At 38.9% G+C, this 26,709-nt stretch overlaps 1 protein-coding gene across 4 annotated transcripts in view; it reads right to left on the reverse strand.

The window, feature by feature from the left end:
* Positions 1–26,709, reverse strand: part of FAT1 (FAT atypical cadherin 1) — a 369,065-nt gene that overhangs the window by 171,635 nt on the left and 170,721 nt on the right. For all 4 annotated transcript variants that reach the window (XM_053703897.1, XM_053703899.1, XM_053703898.1 and 1 more), the window contains exon 4: positions 2,088–2,149. In XM_053703897.1, the coding sequence (XP_053559872.1) occupies positions 2,088–2,149 (62 nt within the window). The remainder of the gene's footprint in view (positions 1–2,087; positions 2,150–26,709) is intronic.

The following is a 26,709-nucleotide window of genomic DNA, read 5'->3' on the forward strand; positions in this document are numbered from 1 at the left end:
TGTGATACTGCACATATATTTATGTTGTCTCCCTCACACATTGTTTTTTTAATAAGAAGATAAGGCAAATAGGATTTAAAGTATTTAATGCAAGAACATTGCACTTAACTTTAAAACATACCCTGTTCCAGATGCTTAAATGTTTGCACAAATTTAGTGTTTAGATACAAATTAAATAAAAGTAAGGCACCCTGGTAAAAAGGAAGCAGATTCTAGTTCTACATCAATTTTCTGGCTTGAAATGTCATGACATATAAAGGTTCGGGCATCTGTTCATTTCCTAATACAGGCAACATTTGATTTTAGAATTGTCCTTCTTCCAGTAATATAAACAAACGTTTCCTTATTAATTTTAAATGTAAACAGGGTTTGATAAATTTTATGATGCAGGATTCTATTTTTTTTTCTCTTAAAAAGATATGAAATCCAAAAATGTATTTTGTGATTCAGACGGAACATACAATTTAAAAAAAAAAGTTTCCAATTTACTTCCTTTATCAAAATTGGTTTGTTCATATGGTATTCTTTGTTGAACTCTTCTTCTACCAAGTAAGGAGCACTCCGACACCATGCGGGTAAAGTATAAAACGACTTTATTTTCTTCAAAGGTAAAATCCATAAAGGAAAGGATCCATACAGTGAAAGTGAGGATGAAGAGAGGAGCTCACTTCTCAGCTGACTGCTGCTGACGTGTTTCGGCTGTCCCAGCTACGATTACGCTGGGACAGCCAAAACGCATTAGTAGCAGTCAGCTGAGGAGTGAGCTCCTCTCTTCTTCCTCACTTTCCCTGTGTGGATCCTTTCCTGTATGGATTTTACCTTTGAAGAAAATAAAGTCGTTTTATACTTTACCCGCATGGTGTCGGAGTGCTCCTTACTTGGTAGAAGAAGAGTATGCATTGAGGAGGACGAGTTAGCACGTCACCTGGGATTTCCCTTAAACAGCAGCCCGTGTAAGACTACCCCCACTGTCACCGCAAATAGACCACACTGAGGATCACGCATCAGGATGATGACGTCACCGCCGATGTATGAGTAGCTGAAGAGGGGACTAGCGGAGGCCCGAACAGGTGAAGGGAGGCCAGTCACGGCTCTCACTGCAGTGTTTGAGCCGCTTCCCATATAAGAGGCGAACAGAGGCTTTTTCCCCCAGGACCAGTGAAAATGTTCCGGCGGTGGTGAGTTGTTTCAGAAGGTCGGTGACTCTAGTATAGAGGTGAAGTGGCTGTACGAGGGTTCATACCTGGAGCAATTTTTCAGCATTATAGAGCTGAATGTCTTCATATTTTAAAAAGACCGGTGCAATCCTCTCTCTGTGTGTGTTTTATTCTTTGTTGAGGAAATAGCTAGTTAGGTGTCTGCAGCACTACATGGGAGGGAATAGTGCTGCCATATAGAGCTCTTGACAATGCATAACATTCTTGCAAAACTGCTTGCCAGATAGTGCTTCAGAAACATTGTTTTAAATTGTATCTGATTCATAAAAGAAAATATATGGGTTTCATGTCCCTTTAACTTTTTGAATTGTTCTATGTTAGGGCTTGACAAATCTTGAAGCTACAGCCTCTAGAATTGTATTGCTTACCCCTCACTTCTTGTATTATTTTGGATGTCCCTATATATGTATGTATGTATGTATGTGTGAGCCTGAGGAGGGGGTGTGAACCCCGAAACGTTGCTCTGTTTGTACTGCTGCCTGAGTAAAAGCACATTGAACTTTGAATTTGAAAAGCACATTGAATTGAACTTTGAATTTGAAAAGCACATTGAATTGAACTTTGAATTTGAAAAGCACATTGAATTGAACTTTGAATTGAACTTTTGGAGTGTCTGCCCATTCTTTTCTACATGTATGTGTGTGTGTGTATATATATATATATATATATAAACACACTCTTGTGACTCCTTAAAAAAAGTGCGTGGCTGAATAGTAAATTTGAAATTAATCTGTGAACTCATATTACAAGAACATCCTTTCCTGGCTCTTAAAAAAAATGAATGTCTGGCTCCTCAGTATCTTGGGTGGATTCTTATTTAAACCATTTACACTTTATGTGGATTTCATCTAGATGTGCAACAAGACATACCTCAAGTATATGTTCCGCTTGCTGTTCTCGATCAAGTTTTCTTGAGGTTGTTGTTATTAAGCCTAAAAAGAAAAATACACATTTGTTTGGTTATATTTTAGAAATGCACTTCTAGATATTGTTAGTTGTGTTATTGTTATGTAACATAACAGTGTACAAAAGAACAATCTTAATGGGAACATTAAGGCGTCACACAGAATTGTTTTAAAGCAAATTGCCAACTGAGGTTTTCAGCAGATGTGAAGCCTTTATTATTAGACTTGACACATAAAACTGAATGACTGTAGTTTTAACAAGTGGCCTAGAACACAAAGTTCACCTCCAGGGGGACATTTCACTGTAAATTAGTTTGACCGCTGTGTTGAAAGGCTGCTAAAAGTATAATCTTTCACAGTTCTTTTAAACTGAAGCTTCATTCCAAATACCTTAAACCTGCACTGTTGATCTGGCAGCTTGGCTGCTTACCCCACGGGCACTTAATCAACCACCTGACAATGCCAATGGAACAGAGTTGGCAGGAACAAGTCAGAGGTCTGGTAATAAGTGCTGAGCAGGGACACTGAAGGATCTGGAATTCCTCTGTCTGTTTACAATGTAGCCAGTATTCCAACAAGTGAACCCCAGAGACACCACTGTAAACAGTTTGATGCTTTATTCCTTGGCATGGGGACATCATTGTTCTGGATATTATCAGGCTTTGCTAATAGATTTTCCTTGCTGGACAGATAGTGTGTTTGAAGTATTTACTAATTAACTGCCTTTTTTTCATAAAAAATAAAAAAAATTAAATTAAGTGCGAATACCTAATATTTTATTTTTATTACACTATAGTAGACTAGTCCTGGGTGAAATTACAGTGGACAAGTAACATTTTTTACTTTTTCCTATCTAGTATCTTAACATCTGACTAGTAAACTACAGTGATATTTTTCCGCATACATACAAGTATTACACAGTCCCCACTGGGCTGCTTTATAATGCCGCCAGGCTGGCAAAATTGTCTGTGGAGAACACTGTATATTTGTGTGTGTGTATATCCCTAACTTACAGCCACACATGCTAGTTTCCAACCAAAATTAAATTCATACAAGGGAGACATAAACCTTTGTAATTGTCCTAGACACTTAAGAACACAGAAATGGACTGGACACTTAAAAACACAGAAATGGACTGCACACTTAAACCGAAGAGGGCACATATCTCCTCCCAGTGGGAAAACTCACAACCCTAGGTGCTCACACAAAAATTACAAAGATCTGCGCCAAGTTCACCCTGCCTACATTCTATCTGGAACCTATACACACATTCATATACAATCCCTTGATAAAATGTAGGATAAGAAATAATTGATTATTTATTTAACAAAAATACTTCCTTGTGTGATAAGCTTGCTGTGCATAACTGAATCTTACACTTGTGCATGCTAAAAAATACTTAAAGGGACACTGTACCCAAATTTTTTCTTTTGTGATTCAGATAGAGCATGCAATTTTAATCAACTTTCTAATTTACTTCTATTATCAATTTTTCTTCGTTCTCTTGATATCTTTATTTGAAAAAGAAGGCATCTAAGCTGAGGAGCCAGCAAATTTGTGGTTCAGAACCATGGACAGCAATTGTTTATTGGTGCTGCCCAATCAGCAAGGACAACCCAGGTTGTTCACCAAAAATGGGCCGGCATCTAAACTTAAATTCTTGCTTTTCAAATAAACATACCAAGAGAATGAAGAAAATTTGATAATAGGAGTACATTAGAAAGTTGCTTCAAATTGCATGCTCTATCTGAATCACAAAAGAAAAAATTTGGGTACAGTGTCCCTTTAACCCCTTAATGACTGAGGACGTGCAGGGTACGTCCTCAGAAAAAAGGCAGTTAACGCCTGAGGACGTACCCTGCACGTCCTCGGTGTGGAAAGCAGCTGGAAGCGATCCTGCTCGCTTCCAGCTGCTTTCCGGTTATTGCAGTGATGCCTCGATATGGAGGCATCCTGCAATAACCTTCTACGGCCATCCGATGCAGAGAGAGCCACTCTGTGGCCCTCTCTGCACCGGACATCGATGGCCGGTATCGTTGGTGGGTGGGAGCCGGTGTGGGAGGTGGGTGGCGGCCATCGATGGCCCTGGTCATGTGGAGGGGGGCGGGATCGTGGGCGGGGGAGTCCGGGGGCGCGCGCGGGCGCGCGCACGTGCACGAGGGGGCGGGGGCGGGCGCGTGCACTGGGAGGGAGCGGGTGGGAACCGCTACACTACAGAAAAATGTGTCCCAAAACAAAATAAAAGTGGGACTTAGAATGTAAAAAAAAACCTTAGGAGTCATTTAGGTGGTGGGGGTTGGTCCGTGGGGGACCGTGGGGTGCCCTGCAAAAAAAATAAAAAAAAATAAAAAAATAAACATTTGTTTGTGTGCAAACTGGGTACTGGCAGACAGCTGCCAGTACCCAAGATGGCCCCCAATAAGGCAGAGGGGGAGGCTTAGAGAGCTGTTTTGGGGGGATCAGGGAGGTTGGGGGCTAAGGGGGGATCCTAAACACAGCATATGTAAATATGCTTTTTTTTTTCTTTTAGAAAAAAACAAAAAAAAACTTTTATTTTAGTACTGGCAGACTTTCTGCCAGTACTTAAGATGGCGGGGACAATTGTGGGGTGGGGGAGGGAAGGGAGCTGTTTGGGAGGGATCAGGGGGTGGGATGTGTCAGGTGGGAGGCTGATATCTACACTAAAGCTAAAATTAACCCTGCAAGCTCCCTACAAACTACCTAATTAACCCCTTCACTGCTAGCCATAATACACGTGTGATGCGCAGCAGCATTTAGCGACTTTCTAATTACCAAAAAGCAACGCCAAAGTCATATATGTCTGCTATTTCTGAACAAAGGACATCCCAGAGAAGCATTTACAACCATTTGTGCCATAATTGCACAAGCTGTTTGTAAATAATTTCAGTGAGAAACCTAAAATTGTGAAAAAATTAACGTTTTTTTTTATTTGATCGCATTTGGCGGTGAAATGGTGGCATGAAATATACCAAAATGGGCCTAGATCAATACTTGGGGTTGTCTACTACACTACACTAAAGCTAAAATTAACCCTAGAAGCTCCCTACATGCTCCCTAATTAACCCCTTCACTGCTGGGCATAATACACGTATTGTGCGCAGTGGCATTTAGCAGCCTTCTAATTACCAAAAAGCAAAGCCAAAGCCATATATGTCTGCTATTTCTGAACAAAGGGTATCCCAGAGAAGCATTTACAACCATTTATGCTATAATTACATAAGTTGTTTGTAAATAATTTCAGTGAGAAACCTAAAGTTTGTGAAAAAAATTGTGAAAAAGTGAACAATTTTCTTTATTTGATCGCATTTGGCGGTGAAATGGTGGCATGAAATATACCAAAATGGGCCTAGATCAATACTTTGGGATGTCTTCTAAAAAAAAATATATACATGTCAATGGATATTCAGGGATTCCTGAAAGATATTAGTGTTCCAATGTAACTAGCGCTAATTTTGAAAAAAAGTGGTTTTGAAATAGCAAAGTGCTACTTGTATTTATGGCCCTATAACTTGCAAAAAAAGCAAAGAACATGTAAACATTGGGTATTTCTAAACTCAGGACAAAATTTAGAAACTATTTAGCATGGGTGTTTTTTGGTGGTTGTAGATGTGTAACAGATTTTGGGGGTCAAAGTTAGAAAAAGTGTGTTTTTTTCCATTTTTTCCTCATATTTTATAATTTTTTTTATAGTAAATTATAAGATATGATGAAAATAATGGTATCTTTAGAAAGTCCATTTAATGGCGATAAAAACGGTATATAATATGTGTGGGTACAGTAAATGAGTAAGAGGAAAATTACAGCTAAACACAAACACCTCAAAAATGTAAAAATAGCCTTGGTCCCAAACGGACAGAAAATGGAAAAGTGCTGCGGTCATTAAGGGGTTAATTCTCTACTGCTACTGTGCATTTCAAATACATTGTATGACCCTTTCAAAATGTGAACTTTCTTTCCCTCTTTAGCAAGAGTCTACCCTAAGGATATGGGAAAACAAATATTTCCTTTTTTTACCCACCACTCTCCACTAGAACAGAGTGCAACAACACTTTGTCAGAAAAACCCAATCTTCTATCTATAAATATAAAAAATACAGGAAAAAATGGTTAAATCACCAGAGAATAACTTATGTTCCCACACCCTCTAGGCATTAATCATGTTAACGATTCTGTGCAGGGAGCAAGGAATAGACCTATAGCCTGACTCAGACAAAATGTATTCACTAGGGGAAAAAGCTGCATAAAAAGTAGCTAAGACAGCAAACAAATCAAAGCATAAAATTCTAAGAGAGATGGAGAGAGAGAGGGTGTAAGTGTGTGTGAGTCTCGTACATGATGTGGAAAGGATTACATTTAGCCCCAAACAATCTTAACAATGAAGATATATTTGTCAGTGCATCCACAAAAAAATTAAATCAGAAACTAACACGTGTATATTTTCAAAGGTTAATATTTAAGCAAACAGAAAGGAGGTAAAACTAAAAATGTATCAGAAAATAAAAATAAGCAAGCGGATAATATTAAACTACTATTCCTTTATAAAATAGCTTTTATTTACACTTAAAGGGAGAGTCAACACTAAAATTGTTATTGTTTAAAAAGTTAGATAACGCCTTTACTACCCATTCCCCAGCTTTGCACAACCAACATTGTTATATTAATATTTATAACATTTAAACCTCTAAATGTCTGCCTGTTTCTAAGCCACTACAGACAGCCTCTTTTCACATGCTTTTTTATTTGCTTTTCACAACAGAAGACTGCTAGCTCATATCTGCCATATAGATAACATTGTGTTCAAGCCCAAGGAGTTATTTAAGAGTCAGTCCAACACAGCACTAATTGGCTAAAATGCAAGTCTACAGATAATAAATAAAAAGTCATGTGATCAGGGGGCTGTCAGAAGATGCTTAGATACAAGGTAATCAGAGGTTAAACGTAAATTAATATAACTGTGTTGGTTATGCAAAACTGGGGAATGGGTAATAAAGGGGTTATCTATCTTTTAAAACAATACAACTTCTGGTGTAGACTGTCCCTTTAATACATCTCATAAATCAAGATAATTGTACATCGAGTTTATTGCACATACAAAACATGTTAGCATAAATATGTCATCTTCTTTTTAATATAAGCAACAGTGTAAAAATGTTCTTCAAACAGCACAAACTAAAATGTATCTGTAACTCAATACTCATCTGCATTACACATCAGCCAACGTAGTCTTTCTAATACATGACAATGAGCAACGTAATTCTGGTTGGATATGATTTGGCCCAGGAATTAACAGCTTTAGCCAACAGTTAATTTTATGTTTGGTTGGAATCAAAGATTTGAAAAACAAAAATAATGTCAACACAGGCCAAGACATCCCAGTGAATATGCGATATTAAATATCCTCAGCCAGTTGACTTGCAAAGTCTTTCCTCTAATTTGAGAGCAGGTGGCACCTCCACTAAAAGACTGGCAAACGATTGGGCTGGCTTAAAAAGTAGATATGTTTTGCTACAGTGTATGGCCATCATAAAAACAGCAAACTTGTTTTCACTTATAACAAAATAAAGATTTATATGGAGTTCAATATTTGTTATAATATTTTCTGAAGAAATAAAAAGCTAATATTGTTGATCTCTGTAAACTTAACAATAGGCAACAGATAGTGAGAGAATAAAAGAACAAGTGAAAATTAGGCTGGTTCAGGTTGAAAAGAGAAGGAAATTGAATATAATAAACAGTTATAATTTAATCAACAACTACAAGAATGTGATAAATTGATAGAGAAAAACATGACAGAACAATGCATATCGAAATGTGTAGCTCTACAAATTAATGTTCTCTTTTTATTATAATGATGTAGAAAATAAATACATTTTCTAATGATTTTCTAAACTGTGCAAACCCAACCAAAGAAGTGTAACATGCTTATCTATCAAGCAATCTTTAAAGAGTAAAAATAACATGTAAAATCAGTGCACATATATTTCACAGAGCAAAAGAAACTGATGCCTAGTTCATATTGACAAATTAATGGTACCAGGTTATGCCTGCAGTGTGAAGCTTGATGCAGTCCTATTTGTTTACCCCAATACAACCTAAACACCTGCAATTACAAGAGATTTCTAGTGTTACAATAAATAAAATCACTAGGTGAGTGTGCTGTTTTCTGAATACATTAACACGATCTTTGCCGCAAATGTTTTTTACTTTTTTTAATGGTCAATCTCCTCGCACCACTTGCTTTATCTGGAGCCAATCCAGACTTGTAAGTTTAGCAGACGAAGCTTGCCATAATGATTGTAGTATATTATCTTCTCTGCTGAACCAATTAGGAAAAGACATGTGTCAGGGTTAGAATTGTTTAGTCTGCAGTGTGCACTTCCAGTTCTCAGATGTGGAAATCCACAATCGTTAGGCTTAAGTTACAGCAAAAGTGGGCAAAGTAAATAATGAAAGTAAATGCTTTTGTTGTTTTACTATGCATAATAAACATTATATATTATAATCTTACTGTGTTTCATATTTATTTAATGTCATATCATCTCATGTTTATGTCATTTTAACATTTTATCAATAAAATACATTATAAAAATTAATTTGCTACACTCATTGGAGTTGTCTAGTCTAACATTGTAAAAAGACTGCTCACATTAAATATAGGTCGGTATTTAGCAGTTTACTATGCCCCCTTGAAAAGTGTCTGATATTTTGGGATTGTACTGTAGGTCAAACGTATTACAGAAGAGGTCTCCTTAGTGTGTAAGGTACTAACCAGCTAAAAGAAACAAAGACGATAAAACACAGAGATGTAAAAAATACTTATTAAAAAAAAAATAACAACAAATAAATAAATGAAAATACTTGGACATACGGATTAATATTTGAAGTCCATTCATCCATATATGTAATTACCATCCTTTTAAATTTCTGTGTAATTATGGTATAACCTTCACTCTCAAATGCAGAACAAATTAACAGAGAACGACACACCAAAAATTAATTTCCTACTGTTTTTCAAATGATGCTTTATACAAAAGGTAATCACTCAAGTGTATATAAAGTCTTTCTTAAATACGCCTCATTAAAAAAGGATATAAAAATCAAGTTCTGAGTTGTTATAGAACCTTCCAATTTAGTCTCAAAGAATCTATTTCTCCATAAATCACCTTTAGAGAAAAAAGAAAAAAAAAAAAGTCTTGAGGAAAATAAGTGATGTTAAAATAGGAGCTCTCTGTAGTCAACAGTTTACCTACTTTACAGAGAAAAGTTCAGCTATTTGACAATCTAGCCACACCCAATCAATGTTCTGAAAAAGTCAATGCATAAAATCAATGCTAAGTGCAAGCTTCTCTTGTGTGACTAAAAGTTATTGGCAATCATCAAGGGAAAAAGTCTATTTTTTTTTAACGATGCGTTCAGAGTCAAACAGGAGCAAAAATCCACTTTCCTGATAAAATTACTTTTTTTCTGTCCTGCTAAGAAGCCAGAATTTAATTGAAACCTTTAAGTGTGTGTCTTATATATAGTATACATGTATTTATTTAATAAACACATTAGAATAAGATACTGCCATATCTCCCAGCATATAAAGGGTACAGAATTCAGTTTCCAAAGGGGGTATCTGTGGCTGTTTCGTAGTATATTGTGCTGCTATGTTTGATATTTTGTGGTAATTTGCATAAATATTTATTTAGGTCACAATGCTATGGACAGCATAGCCATTCATAAATTTGTTAACCCCCTCACCTGTTTATTTATCTCAACTAGGAGCTACTGGGACTATTTTGAGGAGGGGGGGGTTGACAGTGGTGCCAAATACCCAAGCTCTACAGGACACTGAATGAAAAAAACGGGAGGGTAAAAGGAGGCGGACCCTAAACTGAGGGCACCACAGCCTGCAGAACATTTCTCCCAAAAGCTGCTTCCGCCAAAGCAAAAACATCAAATTTGTAAAATTTTGCAAAAGTATGTAAAGAAGACTAAGTCGCCGTCTTACAAATCTGCTCCATAGAGGCCTCGTTCTTAAAGGACCAAGAAGAGGCCACAGCCCTAGTTGAGTGAGGCGTAAACCTCTGAAGAGGCTTATGTCTCACTGTCTCATAGGCCAGGTGGATAATGCTCCTCAACCAAAAAGACAGTGAAGTGGAAAAGGCCCTCTGCCCCCTGCGCTTCCCTGAATACACCACAAATAAAGACAAAGTCTGTCTGAATTCCTTTGTGGCCTGAAGATAAAAGTTCCACGTCCAAATTATGAAGCAACCTTTCCTTTGAAGAAAAAGGGTTAGGACACAAGGAAGGAACTACTATTTCCTGATTGATGTTACGATTCAACACGACCTTGGGAAGAAAACCAATCCAGTGCGAAGAACAGCCTTATCAGCGTGAAAAAACAGGTAAGGAGGCTCACATTGCAAGGCCGCTAACTCAGAAACTCTGCGAGCCAATGCAATAGCCAGAAGGAATAGGACCTTCTAGGAAAGAAGTTTAATGTCAAGTGCATGCATAGGCTCAAACGGAGCCCTCTGCAAAATCTTAAGAACCAAATTTAAGCTCCAAGGAGGAGCAGAATTTCTAAAAACAGGTCTGATCCTAGACAGAGCATGAACAAAGGACTGAATATCAGGAAGCTCCGATAGATTCTTGTGTAACAGTACAGATAAAGCCGGAATCTGGAGAAAGGCCAGAATCCTGGATACCCTAACCTTGTGCCAGGGATATCCACGTTCCTCACACCAGGACAAGTAGGTCCTCCACACCTTATGATAGATGCTCCGAGTGACCAGCATCCTGGCCTGAATGAGAGTATCAATCACTCTCTCCAAAAATCCTCTCTTGGCTTCAATCTCCACGCAGTCAGCCTCAGAGAATTGAGATTTTGGCATAGAAATGGATTCTGAAGCAGCAGATATCTGCGACAGGGTAACCTCCATGGAGGAGATGATGACATCCCCACCATATCCACAAACCACGTCCTCCGCGGCCATGCCCGAGCATTCAGAATAGCCGAAGCTTGCTCCTGCTTGATGCGGGCCACTACACGAGGTAGAAGTGGCAATGGTGGAAAAATGTAAAGTAGGTTGAACTCCCAGGGCACTGCTAAGGCATCTATCAGCTCTGCCTGGGGATCCCTGGACGGCGACCCGTATCTGAGTAGCTGATGCAGATCTCCGTGAACACCTCGGGATGGAGAGACCATTTCCCTGGATGAAACGATTGTCTGCTGAGAAAATCCGCATCCCAGTCCACATTCTCTGCACATTCCAGATTCTGAGACACTTCCCTCATGGCTAGGGAGCTTCTCGTCCCCCCTGATGGTTTATGAAAGCCACCAATTGGGACGACCCCAGAGGGTTCCAGAATATTTATCGGTAGACTTGACTCCTCTCGAGTCCACCTGCCCTGTGCCTTTCTGGCACCCCAAACAGCTCCCCATCCTGATAGACTTGCGTCCGTGGTCACAATCTCCCAGGATAGTCTCAGGAAGGATGTCCCCTGGGACAGTTGTCCCAGACAGATCCACCAAGAGAGGGATTCAGATGTCCAGAGATAGCTGTTAGGATAGATCTGAGTGATCGCCGTTCAATTGTCCCAACATGCACAACTGAAGAGGCCTGAGAAGGAACCTGGAGTATGGTATGACATCTATGCTGGATACCATGAGCCCAATCACCTCCATACGCCTGGCCACAGATGTCCTTGAGGAGGTCTGAAGGGCAAGACAGCTGGATGCAATCTTGCAACGTCTCTGATCTGTCAAGAATATCTTCATGGATAAGGAATCTATTATCGTACCCATGAACTCTACCCTGTTACTGGGAACCAGGTAACTCCTTTGTTTATCTTCCATCCGTGGAATCGAAGGAGAAGAGCCCTTGAGTGTTCCTCCGCGAGACTGCAGGACGGAGCCTGGACCAGGATATTGTCCAGATAAGGAGCCACTGCAATACCTCTGGCTCTCGCCATCGCGAGCAGTGCTCCCAGAACCTTTGTAAAGACTCTTGGGGCAGCCGCCAGACCAAACGGTGGGGCCACAAACTGAAAGTGTTGGTCCAGAAATGCAAATCTTAGGAACCTGAAGTGATCCCTGTGGATTGGTATGTGAAGTTAAGTATCCTTCAAATCTATTGTCGTCATGAATTGTCCCTCTTGAACTAGGGGCAGAATCGACCTGATCGTCTACATTTTGAACGATGGGACTGATAGAAACTTGTTTAGACACTTTAGGTCCAGAATTGGGCAAAACGTGCCCTCCTCCTTTGGGACCATGAAAAGGTTTGAATAATACCCCAGACCTCTTTCTGCTAGATGGACTGGAACGATTGCTCAGAGAGAGGAGAGAACCCTCATGTATCCTAGGAAGGCATCTCTCTTCTCTGGATTTGATGATAGGTTTGACAGGAGAAATCTGTAACCCTGGGCTATGACCTCCAAGGGTCCTGAACATCTCTTATACAGTTCTCCCCAAAAAGAGATAGTCTGCCCCTACGCGATCCAGAGACGGATCGGGGGCCGCCAAATCATGACGATTTTGTCTTGGCAGGCTTCTTGCTCTGCTTGGTTTTGTTCCAAGAGTGAGCTGGCTTCCAAGATCCCTTGGACTGCTCTGTTTTTTGCGGCAGGCTGCTGGCATTGAGACTTATCTGAACGAAAGGGACGAAAAGTAGACCCCTTAAGCTTGTTCTTCTTATCCTGCGGCAGGAAGCACCCTTGCCACCCATGACCATGGATATGAGAGAGTCCAGGCCTGGACCAAAAAGAACCTTCCCCTTAAATGGGAGGGAAAGTATTCTAGACTTGGAAGTCATGTCAGCGGACCATGACCTTAACCACAGAGCCCTATGGGCTAGAACAGAAAAACCTGATGTCTTGGCATTCAGGCGAATAATCTGCATATTTGCATCACAGATGAACGAATGAGCTAGCCTTAATGCCTTAATTCATTCCTGTATCTCCTCAAGGGGAGTCTCCACCTCGACCATAGCAGACAGAGCGTCACACCAATAGGTAGCTGCTCCAGCCACCGCTGCCGGATGAAAAATGAACCCCGTGAGTTGGAACATATTCCTCAACATGAACTCCAATTTTTTATCCATGGGCTCCTTGAATGAAGAGCTATCTTCGAGCAGGATAGTCGTTTGCTTAGCGAGCGTGGAGATAGCACCATCCACCGTAGGAAAGGCCCCCCACAGCTCAAGCTGCGAGTCAAGAAGGGGGAATAGAAAAAGGAAAAGAACGAACCAAGTTTCTCCCATTCATTCTTTATAATATTAGCCATTTTAATGGGGACCGGGAAAGCCTGAGGCACCACCCTGTCCTCGTAAACCCTATCTAGTTTAGGGATCGAAGGTTCCTCTGGCAGTTTCGGTTCAGGAACCTTCAACATAGCAAACACCTCTTTAAGCAGAAAGCGCAAATGCTCCATCTTAAATTTAAAGTCTGGCTCCTCCGCAGACGGAGATCTAGAAGTCGCTGATTCCGACCAAAAAAAAACGTCCTCCGAAGAGTCGGAGTCGTCTTCATCAGCGTATAATCAGTCAGAGACATCCAGTGGAGTAGATAACCCCTGGGACGGATAGCTATGTTTCATCTTTCGCTTGCACTTAGCAGGGCGTGGTAAGGTATTGAAGGCCGCAGAAACTGTCATTTGTAACTGATCAGCGAAATCTGGCGGCCAAAGGACACCTCTCGCAGGAGGGTTAGTGGTGCCCTGGGGAGCTGCATGTACAATCGGAGATAAGTGTAGGGAACGCACCTCGCGGGATGGAGAACCCTCAGAGGTGGACGGCTCAGTTATATATATATATATACTAAATATCTTATTCTTTTTAGATATTGCAATTTTATCAAAACATGTGGAACAAAGTTGATCAGGCAGATCAACCAGAACTTTATCACAATAGACACAGTTATTAGGTTTAACTAAAGAGGGAGTACCCTCTAACATATCAGAGTCCTCCATAGCTTATGCCTTAATAGCGGACTAGATAGAAATAAAAAAGGCACCTTTATATCCCAATGGCCGGGGCACTCACCACCTCCTATGACCCGGACCACAGAAAAACCGCTTTGTCTCCTACAACCGCTGGTCAAGAGAGAGGAAGTTAAAGAGGCCACACCTGATCACATAGAGTGCCATGCAGGAACACCCCTGCACTAGAGAGAAAGTGCTCCAAAAAAGGCCCGCGTTGATCTCTCGCTAAAAAAAAATTGACTGTTCACACACTGACAGAGCCTCATCTAACACATGTTGCAGCATTAAACACAATAATATTATGCACAACCCCCCCCCCCTGTTCAATAACCCCCTTCCGAGGGTATTACCCTTGATTCTATACAGATAAAAGGAGACACAATCTGAACCTGTCTTCTTACGTTATCATATGTGTATAAATGAAACAATCTTACCAGAATCTATGCCGTGGAACAGGAACACGGCCTTTCAAGTGTGACAGGGTAGTAGCATTGCTCCTGACATGGACTTGAGAGCAGAAAAGCAGGCAGGGAAACGCGTCAAAGCTGATTGCTTATGGAGCTGTTAATCTGAGTCGGGATAGTTTCACAGAAAGACTCTCCCTGTATCTCCAGACTCTAACATTCATCCATGCTCTCACTGAGAGGCTGACAGGACTACTTAAAACTCCAGTCCCATTTCGAAGAGTACTACCCTCCATAAGAGACTACTCTGAATCTTCTGACACTTGGGATGAGGGGAGTGGGGGAGGTATTTAAGCCTTCGGCTGGGGTGTCTTTGTCTCCTTCTGGTGGACAGGTTCTTAATTCCCACAAGTAATAAATGAAGCAGTGGACTCTCCTCCCATTAAGACGGAAATGTAACATTAATTTCTTTTTGTATCATTTTGTTCTCCCATCTTATGTTATCCATTCATTCTGTTTTCATCTGAATTCCATGTTCGTAGTTTTACCTAACCCTTTATTTTGTATGTATCCCTTATGTCATAATGACACTGCTTCATTTTTTGATCCATTCTAAATTCACCATCTTACACCACCAACTTTTTAGCTTGTATAAAAACCAATAGAATGTCAAATGCTTGGCTATATGAACCATACAGATGCTTACTGATGTGCCTGAGCAATTACAGTGCTTACGTACCAATCAACATCTGTTGATTTGTCCACTGTTCAACACCCTAGATAGGGCATAAGCCTTTTTTAAATCATTGCAAAATAGTATGCTGGAGCAAACACCAACATATACTGATTTATTTATCTCTAAGAAGGTAGGTATTGATGGTTTTAAAATAAAAACCTTGTTTTATTGGTTTATGTTTTTGTTTATTGCTTGTTTGTTTTATTTACTCATCATTAGAAGTAAAACTTTTCACCAATACAAGGAAAGGCTGGGAAAAAATACATTGAAAAGAAAAAAAAAAGCATACAAACAACTACTACTTATACAAATAAAACTCTAAAAGAAAAGTAATGCTTATATTTTTGAAGGAAACTTCAGAAGATACTGCAAAATTGGTATCACTGGGAAATGGAGATAAATTGTGTTGACAGTCACCATACATATAAATATCCAAGCGCCAACGGTATATTAAACACATAAATATATACACTACAACTCCACAGAGCAATTTTTACGACTGACATTTTTAAGATGAGGTTTAAAAATGTTATAAATTAAATCTTTTTTTTGTTGTTGATCATAACAACAACATGATGGGAATAGCCCACAGGACATTTTGTTTTCCTTTATTAGGTCGTAAAAAAAAGCATTTGAAAATAATTACGGATGCAGTTTTATCATGAAATCATACAGCAAGCTTTTCAACAGTGATTGCATCTGACAAAAAAGAAACAAAACAAAACAAAAAAAAAGCCTTATTTGTGATATTTTTTCATGTTCTACAGACATACCAGTGCAACGACAATAGAGAAAAGACAATCAGCGCACATAAAAATCAGACATGAAGCTTTATGGTGACTACACATCATTATACAAACAGTCTGAGAACGTTAATCCTACTTTTTTTTGGTTGCAGTTGCTACTAACAGACAGAGAGGAACCAAAAGTCTGAGCATTTAACAGCAGGATTTACAAACCTGTTTTGCTGTATTCAGGAAATCGGTTTTAAAGAATTCAACCATTTTCTACATAAAACTTATAAAACATACAAAGAAAGGCTTTATGATCTAAATATGTATATGCAGGGTTTGATATATTTCCCCAAAATGTAGGAGCCAGCCCAAAAATCTATGTGTGTGTATGTATATATATATATATATATATATATATATATATATATATATATATATATATATATATATATATATATATATATAGTGCACACATGATAGTGACGTAAGTGAAGCTGTAAAGTGGCTGCAATTAGGGAAAGCAGTATATATAATTTTGGAGTATAGTTCAGATTTACCAGACTACGACACAGAAAATCGTAATAAGGTATGTAAGATAAGATTTTTTCAGTATACCTTATAGTGAGCAACTATAAGAAATATGAGGAACACCATGTAGCGAATTCAAATGTATCTGGGTTATGTTTAGTTGTTTTTACTTTGTCCTAATGGATAAGGATGCAGGAGTGAGTGCCATAAATTATGGAAGACTTGCATTAGGACTTGTAGGTTTGTTTGTTTACACTTGAGCGATTGATATGTATACTGTGTAGGGAGTGATGGCACGTGACACGGTATTCATTTGTATATACAAAAGCAGAGGAGAATATGTGAATAATGTATGGTAACATTTAGTTGTATAATTACAGATGATTTAATATTGGTCTTGATAAAGGTCTCGATGTGAGACCAAAACGTCGGCCAGACCAGATGAATCTAAAGCCATATGAATAAAGAGTTGAAGATTTGTTGAAAATTTAAGTCCTGAGAGTGCCTCTTCATTTTTAAGGAACTCTTATATATGATAGAGTTGCAGAGCACCCAGGCGAATAAAAGCTGAATTTATATGTATAATATATATATTAATATATATATATATATATATATAACATAATTTATGTAAGAACTTACCTGATAAATTCATTTCTTTCTTATTGGCAAGAGTCCATGAGCTAGTGACATATGGGATATACATTCCTACCAGGAGGGGCAAAGTTTCCCAAACCTCAAAATGCCTATAAATACACCCACAATTCAGTTTAACGAAAAGCCAAGAAGTGGGGTGATAAGAAAGGAGCGAAAGCATCAACAAGGAATTGGAATAATTGTGCTTTATACAAAAAAATCATAACCACCATAAAAAGGGTGGGCCTCATGGACTCTTGCCAATATGAAAGAAATGAATTTATCAGGTAAATTCTAACATAAATTATGTTTTCTATCATGTAATTGGCAAGAGTCCATGAGCTAGTGACGTATGGGATAGCAAATACCCAAGATGTGGAACTCCACGCAAGAGTCACTAGAGAGGGAGGGATAAAAATAAAGACAGCCAATTCCGCTGAAAAAAGAATCCACAACCCAAATAAAAAAGTTTTAATCTTATAATGAAAAAAACAGAAATTATAAGCAGAAGAATCAAACTGAAACAGCTGCCTGAAGAACTTTTCTACCAAAAACTGCTTCTGAAGAAGAGAAAACATCAAAATGGTAGAATTTAGTAAAAGTATGCAAAGAAGACCAAGTTGCTGCTTTGCAAATCTAATCAACAGAAGCTTTATTCTTAAAATCCCAGCAAGTAGAAACTGACCTAGTAGAATGAGCCGTAATCCTCTGAGACGGGGATTTACCTGACTCCACATAAGCATGATGAATCAAAAGTTTTAACCAAGAAGCCAAAGAAATAGCAGAAGATTTCTGACCTTTCTTAGGACCGGAAAAGATAACAAATAGACTAGAAGTCTTTCTGAAATCTTTAGTAGCTTCAACATAATATTTCAAAGCTCTTACCACATCCAAAGAATGCAAAGATCTTTCCAAAGAATTCTTAGGATTAGGACACAACGAAGGGACATCAATTTCTCTACTAATGTTGTTGGAATTCACACAACAACAAACCAAAGCCTGTACAAAACAACGAATGTCAGGAAGATTAGCAATTTTTCTGTGAAACAGAACAGAAAGAGCAGAGATTTGTCCTTTCAAGGAACTTGCGGACAAACCCTTATCCAAACCATCCTGAAGAAACTGTAAAATTCTAGGAATTCTAAAAGAATGCCAAGAGAACTTATGAGAGGAACACCATGAAATGTAAGTCTTCCAAACTCGTTAATAAATCTTTGTAGACACAGATTTACGAGCCTGCAACATAGTATTGATCACTGAGTCAGAAAAACCTCTATGACTAAGCACTAAGCGTTCAATCTCCATACCTTCAAATTTAATGATTTGAGATCCTGATGGAAAAACGGACCTTGAGAAAGAAGGTCTGACCTTAACGGAAGTGGCCAAGGTTGGCAACTGGACATCCGAACAAGATCCGCATACCAAAACCTGTGTGACCATGCTGGAGCCACCAGCAGAACAAACAAACGTTCCATTATGATTTTGGAAATCACTCTTGGAAGAAGAATTACATACATACAGTGTGTGTTTTGGTATTATTTACCCATTTAGGTAAGAATGTCAGCCAAAGTCAATACGAAGCAGGTGATCGAGGTATTGATAATCCTGACATCCAGGTCAGGTCCTCCCTCTCAGGGACCTCACGCTGAATACAATCAAAGCTTTACCTTTCGGTTAATGGATGAAGTGGCCAATCCCTCCAATTGTCGATAGTTAAAGTATGTCACAAAGTAGCGAGTAAGCCCGAGGATGAAATAAAAAATACTTTATTGTATCAAGTTAAAATATATAGACACTATGATCCTATAACCATGCTCTCCGGCACGTTTCGCACAGTACAACACATGCTTTATCAAAGATAATGGAAGCTTACTCGCTACATTGCGACATTGTTCAACTATCGACAATTGGAGGTGTTGGCTGCCTTATCCTTTAACCGAAAGGTAAAACATACTGCCACGACAGAAAACACATAATTATAGATAATGGCTATGATGTGTTTTAAGTGCAAGCCTCAAATAGCAGTGAACCAACACATCACTATGTTCACCCTATGTCATGCTTTCAGTCCCCAGCCTCCTTCATATACATAAACAGTACGCAAGCACATACGTGTAGACAATTTTTAACAACAAAAAATAAAGAGGCATATAGACAAGATCATCTATGAACTGAAACAACTTTCAAGTAAACAAAATAAAAATGATCCAATACCAATGTTCTTCTACCGCTCCAATTCATTAATAAACCATGAGAGGGCTCTCTGAAACCTGTGGAATCAACTCTGTTAGATAACACCAAAATAGACTACATAAGCTCATTATTGCACGTCTATCTCAGTCTGTGCTTCTAAACAAGCATGTATTTGCTGGTACTGCTCTATCATAACGCTTGTTTGTTCTGGAGCATCTCAGTCCTCTGCTCTCTAAACGCTGGATCCAGGTGCACCCGGCAACCTAGAAAGGATCCAGCCGCACCTGATTAAAATTTAAGTGCGGCTGGATCTTTTCTAGATGGCATGGTTGAAAACTGGCAGCGTCCAGCGGGGCTTGAAACTGGAATAGACATGGCTACATCATCTTCTTAAAAAATATTTTATTGCTTTACAGGAACCTTTTAAAGGCATATATATCTTATCTCTTCTGCGGGAGCATTTTAAGGACAGATATAAATAAGTGTCTAGCATCTACAGTCAATAAAAAATGAAGCATGTAGCAGGGTTAGGCTTATGATGTCAGCAGTATACATTCCACAATTTTAACAGCTAAATTACTGGAAAATAGGGCAAAAAATAATTAATAGGAAAGTTTGTATTTTACTGCTCATAATTAAAGATTTTATATGACAACCTAAGTGTTTTGTGTTAGTAAACACCTTGTAATTACAAGACATTTCTGTAGTGTTACTATAGAATAGCATATCAGCTAAGAATTAATATTTTTAAAACAAATTAACAACCTTTATAATGCAATTATTTTTCAATAGCCAAACTCCACTCATCATCTGCCTTATTTGTAAGAGCCAATAAGGACTTTAGTCCACAGGCAAGGCTAGCCACTGTCATAAAGGCAGTATAAAGTACATAGTTTTGCAGTTGCTATCTGATAAAGCCAATTAGGGGTAGATATGCAGAAGTGTTAGCCTTGAAAAGTCAGTAGGGTGCAAGAATAGAAATTGCTCAATTTTCATTGATAAATAACACAAAAAGAGGACAAAATAAATGACAATATATTGCAAAGGTGTTTTATATACATAACTAATTTTTATATTCATATCTCAAGATGTTCACTGCCGTTTGATTTAAATGTTGCTTCATTTTATCATGTCCATCATACTTAATGAAGCCTATATGCCAACATATTATTCCTTTATCAGTCTTAGATTTGATATAAATGTGTATATTTGTAACCAATCCATCGCTGATATGAGAATATCACAGGTGAGTTAAAACAGTCACTCAGTGTAGAAACACAGTAAAAGAAGGGCAAGAGATGTGAAGGTATTTCAAATGTACAAGAAATAAACCTCAACAATATTTAAAGTTACTATCCTTTAAAAGAAACATTTATCGTGCATATGGAAGAGTACTATTTAAATATATGTTAATATAGTTTTGTTTGAAAAAAAGATTAAATTAAAGCTTTTTATTTTGAAAAAGAAAAATGCATATATGTGCAATACTGCCCATGGGGCAAAAGCTTACAGGCTGATAAGCAAAACCACTATAGCTCTACTGGTAAACAGAGACACACCCAACAAGCATAAAAACATATGGGGGAGGGGGGGTTAGTACAGGAACATCCATTTTATAGAAGAAAAAAAAAACTAAAAACTCAATCATAAAAAATTCCTGTTTCAGATTTATATATACACAAACACACACTATATATATATATATATATATATATATATATATATATATATATATATATATATATATACACACACACATACACCTATTATACATACATACACACACGTGGGCGTGCACACATTACGTCTATGTGTTGTGCTTGGCTGTGTCCACATGGGACCAGCAGTTCTCTGTGGCTCCCAAGCCTTGACAGCAGAGTGTCTCACTAAGGGGAGATCACTAACATGCTTTATGTGACAGAGAGACACTTACTTTACAATATAGTGCTCAGTAAAATAAGCTGACAATTTCTCTCCATAAAACCTGCACAGTAGTTCTTAGTCTTTTTTCTTTGCTTTGTGACACGGGTGTTACCGTGGGGAATTAATAGATGTAATACAATCATAAAAGGTGTGTTATATATTAGCATAAAACAATATTGTACGACATAGGACACTTCTTTTTTACACTTAACACTCAGTTATTTTTCATCTCATTTATAACTGGCCCTAAATGGCCTCAGCAGGGGAAACTGAATAAAAAGAAAATGCTCTAAAACCTAGGACAGTGATGGTGAAACTTGGCACTCCAGATGTTTCAGAACTACATTTCCCATGATGCTTTACTGGACTTCCGAGTGCTTAAGCATCAAGGGAAATGTTGTTCTGAAACATCTGGAGTGCCAAGGTTCGCCATCATTGACTTAAGATAGCTAACAACATGGGTGCCATAATTTTGTAGGAAATAAAAAAACTTTACACTTATTTCTTCAATATTTGAAGAAAAAAAATATTTTTCCATTATCTGGATGCCAGCCACCAGGGGGTGCAATTATAACATAATTCTAATTGTAATATATTATAATAATATTATATATACTGTATATTATTATTATATTATTATTATCCCCTTGTGGCTGGCGTCCAAATAATGGAAAAAAGTATAGAAGAAAATAATTAAAGTGATTAAAACATCTGCATTTTATTCTTAGGCTTATTCATTAAATGCATCATTTTTATATACATGCTAAAAACAGAGTGCCATGTCCCTTTAAGTGTTTTTGCTCCTAAAAATAAGGAGCAAATGAAATCTTATACTATACAAAAAATGGATCACCTGAAACAAATTAAAGGGACATAAAACAAGTTGGGATAGAGACAAAATAATATAATATGTACTTTAATTGCTTTACCTGCAAATGTATACTGCAGTGCCTTTTATGGCTGTATCTATGTTTATTGTTCTTTTGGTGGAATGCAAAAGTGAATAGGGATTATCTGATGCAGCATGCCTAGAAGCTGTAAACTCAGTTGAAATACAATACCTGTGTCTAAACTCTGATAAGAGGGGTGGAGTTAGCTACTCCAGACAGCTTAGCTATGTAATTCCTTTTTCTTATTTTTGAAAATTATTTTAAAATACTTGCCAGCAATTTTTAAACATTTTTTTATGCAAACTATTTTAAATGAATTAGCCCTTTTAGGATATGCACATATCTCAACCTGTTTTATGGCGCGTTAAGCTAAAGCCAATATATATATATTCCTTTGAAATGCCTAAATCACTGTTTGATTTTTTCCAACACTTGACATCATTAGCGTCAATTGATTAACACATGATGAAGACATCATTTAAGTCTGAGCATGGATTACTTCAATTTGTCTACACACAGAGAAATGTGGGTGTAGACTGCAGTGTTTGGAACATTCAATACAAATAAAATATTAAAAACATTTGAATGAGTGGCATTATGGCAGTTGTAGTCTCCATATATGAATACAAACTATTCCCATAATGCAATCTCACAACTGCCAGTCTGCTGTTCCCTTTAAAAAGTCTACTGCCAGAGCAGTATCGTAGAAGGGTCCAACAAAATGTTTAAAGTGACAGTAAACACCTTGTAAATATTTTTTTTTATTTTTTTTTGCAGTCTTGCCATAAATTACCAGGTAACCATAATCTCACCTCATGTCACTCTCCCTCATACTAGTTGCTGGCGACATCTCCCCTAATCATGGTCCCCCACAACTTCCTAGCCTTGTACATCCACGGGTGCCTTTCAATAGACTTCAAAAACAAAACTCTGGTAACCTTAATCCCATTCCTCTTGCATCTAAAACCACCACCCCCTTCACTTGTGCACTCTGTAACTCTCGCTCTGTTTGCAACAAGCTCACTTCTATCCATGATCTCTTTATCTCCCACTTTCTTAACCTTCTGGCTCTTACAGAAACCTGGCTCTCTGCTTCAGACACAGCATCCACTGCTGCACTGTCACATGGGGGTCTACATTTCAGCCACACTCCTAGGTCTGGCATTTCCTCTCATTGCACCTTTCAACAAATACAGCCCTTCTCTTCCCTCACATTTTCTTCATTTGAAGCACACAATTTGTTTATTTTCTCCCCTCTTTATACGTGTTGCAGTTATATACCGCCCCCTGGTTCCCCAACTCAATTTGTAGATCAATTTGCTGCCTGGCTTCCTTATTTCCTTTCCTCAAACATCCCTCCCCTCATTCTTGGTGACTTCAACATCCCACTGCCTCCTCTGCAAAACAACTTCTGCAACTCACTTCTTCTTTTGGTCTGTCACAATGGACTGACTCTCCCACTCACAAAGATGGTCACTCCCATGATCTGATTTTCAGCTATCGATGCACTATCTCAAATTTCACAAACTCCCCTTTTCCTCTTTCTTACCATCATCTCTTAATTTGCAACATCACTTTTCTCCCTACAACCCCCCTTCCTCTACCCCTTACACCAAACTTCACAGAAGCACTAAGTCATTAGATCAGCAACAGGCTCGCTAGCTCTCTCAAACCTCTCCTCTCTTCCATCACCTCCTTTTCCTGCCCTGACCAATCTATCTGCCACTATAACTCCACCTTACATCGGTCATTGACACTCTGGCCCCTCCAACCATAGCTCAGAAACCACACTCTCATCCTCACCCTTGGCATACTCCTCTGACACGGTACCTACTCAGATGTTCCCATACTGCTGAGCGACACTGGAGGAAATCTCATAGTTCAGCTGACTTTCTTCACTGCAAATTCATCCTGAACTCCTACTATTCTGCCCTTAATCTTTATAAGCAACAATACTTCTCTAATCTCATCTCTACTGTTTCCTCTAACCCAAAACGTGTTTTCCACGTTCAATACTCTTCTCCACCCACCCCCACCTCCTAATACAACTTCTCTTTCGGCTTAAGATTTTGCCAGCCACTTCAATAACAAAATTGACTCCATCAGAAATGAAATCACCTCTCAACATACTACTAATCTCCCACCCCCTCAAAAGCTCACAATCATTCAAAACCCAAATACCCTTAAATTTAGCTCTTTTGCCCCTGTTACAGAGGAAGAAGTTTCTGCCCTTATACTGTCCTCCCACCTCACAACCTGTCCCCTCGACCCTATCCCCTCACAGCTACCCCCCTCCCTCTCTTCTACCCTCACCCCCATACTCGCACACATTTTCAACCTCTCCCTCAGCACTGGTATATTTCCCTCATCTCTAAAACATGCACTGGTCACACCTATCCTCAAAAAACCTTCCCTCAATCCAACCTCCCCATCCTATTTCCCTACTCTCTCTTGCCTCAAAGTTCCTTGAAAAGCTAGTATATGAACGTCTATCCCATTTCCTTACACTATACTTTCTTCTTGACCCACTGCAATCTGGATTTCGTCCCCATCACTCCACAGAGGCAGCAATTGTCAAGGTTACCAATGACCTACTTACAGCAAAATACAAAGGCCCCTTCTCTCTGCTTATCCTCCTTGATCTGTCTGCAGCCTTTGACACTGTTGACCACCCTCTTTTGCGCCAAACCCTCCAATCCTTTAGCATCTGCGACACAGGTCTCTTGTGGTTCTTTTCCTATCTATCTAACCATACCTTTAGTGTAGCCTTCTCCGGAGCATCCTCTGCCCCGTTACCACTTTCTGTTGGGGTACCTCAAGGCTCTGTCCTTGGTTCCCTTCTCTTTTCAATCTATACATCATCATTAGGTTCCTTAATAAAGTCCCATGGATTTCAATATCATTTGTATGCCGATGACACCCAAATCTACCTCTCTGCACCAAACCTACCTCCTCCCTTACTAACCCGCATCTCATCTTGGATGTCCTCTCACTATCTTAAGCTAAATCTCTCCAAAACTGAAGTCATTTTTCCCCCTTCTTACCAAATCTCCACCCCCCAATTTTCTAATAATGTTGATAATTCCATCATTACCCCTATCCCACATGCCTGATGTCTTGGGGTCACACTTGACTCAGATGTTTCCTTCACTCCTCAAATTCAGTCCTTAGCTAAAGTCTGCCACTTCCACCTTAAAAACATCTCTAAAATTAGACATTTCCTTACACAAGACACAATTAAGATTTGAATCCACTCTCTCATCCTTTCCCGCCTTGACTACTGCAACTCCGTCCTCTCTGGTCTACTTAGCTGCCGCCTAACTCCTTTACAATCCATAAAGAATGCCTCTGCCAGGATCATCTACCTTATACATTGCTCTTCATCTGCTGCACTTCTTTGCCAATCCCTTTACTGGCTCCCACTTGCCTCCAGGATTAAACACAAAATCCTCACGCTGACATATAAAGCCCTCAACTGCACTGCTCCCCACTACATTTTAGACATTGTCTCCAGATACTCTCCCTCCCGTCCCCTTCACTCTGCTCACAATCTCCTACTCTCCTCCTCTCTGGTTACTTCCTCACATTCCCGTTTACAGGACTTCTCCAGACTGGCCCCCCATCCTGTTGAACTCCCTGCCTCGCTCCACAAGGCTCTCCCCTAGTTTTAACAGCTTCAAGAGTTCCCTAAAGACTCTACTATTCAGGGATGCAAACAAACAACACTTACCTTTCCTAACTCCATTGCTTTCCCCTTGAACCCCTTAGAATGTAAGCCTATGAGCCCAGCTGTTTGTAGATCGCCTTCACAAAAGCCGACTACAAGAGTGCAACTCTCGGCAGGGCCCTCTACCCATTTGATCCCTATAAATGTTATCCTGTATACCAACTATGTTTATAGTGCTGCAGAATCTGTTGGCGCTCTACAAATACCTGTTAATAATAATAACCGTGAGCATTTTTTAATGCATTAACAGATTGTTTGCTGAAATTGTTTTTCAATGGTCAAAACCCTACCCGCAACTTGTGTTATCTGGAGGTGGCAATCTGTACTTGTTACTGTGAGACCGTAAGTAAGGCCATTGTCATTCTGTTCGCTAAATATCCATTGTTTTGCCATTAGGAATAAGGATTAGACTTTTAAAGTATGCAGTGAAAAAAGCAAAAAAAAAAAATTCTAGCAAAAGGGGTCAAAATAAATAACGAAAGTATATTGCAAAGTGATCAAGGCATTACAATTGATTGGAATAGCTTTGAAAATAAACTAAACATCAGATTTTTGTTGTGTTAACTAAACGAAAATCAAAATGAATGTAACAAAGAAAATAAAGAAAATGAAAAAATACTGACGAAAAACAGAATTTATGTTTACCTGATAAATTACTTTCTCCAACGGTGTGTCCGGTCCACGGCGTCATCCTTACTTGTGGGATATTCTCTTCCCCAACAGGAAATGGCAAAGAGCCCAGCAAAGCTGGTCACATGATCCCTCCTAGGCTCCGCCTACCCCAGTCATTCGACCGACGTTAAGGAGGAATATTTGCATAGGAGAAAC

The sequence above is a fragment of the Bombina bombina genome, chromosome 2 (assembly GCF_027579735.1).
Source record: "Bombina bombina isolate aBomBom1 chromosome 2, aBomBom1.pri, whole genome shotgun sequence".
In the NCBI taxonomy this organism is placed as follows: domain Eukaryota; kingdom Metazoa; phylum Chordata; class Amphibia; order Anura; family Bombinatoridae; genus Bombina; species Bombina bombina.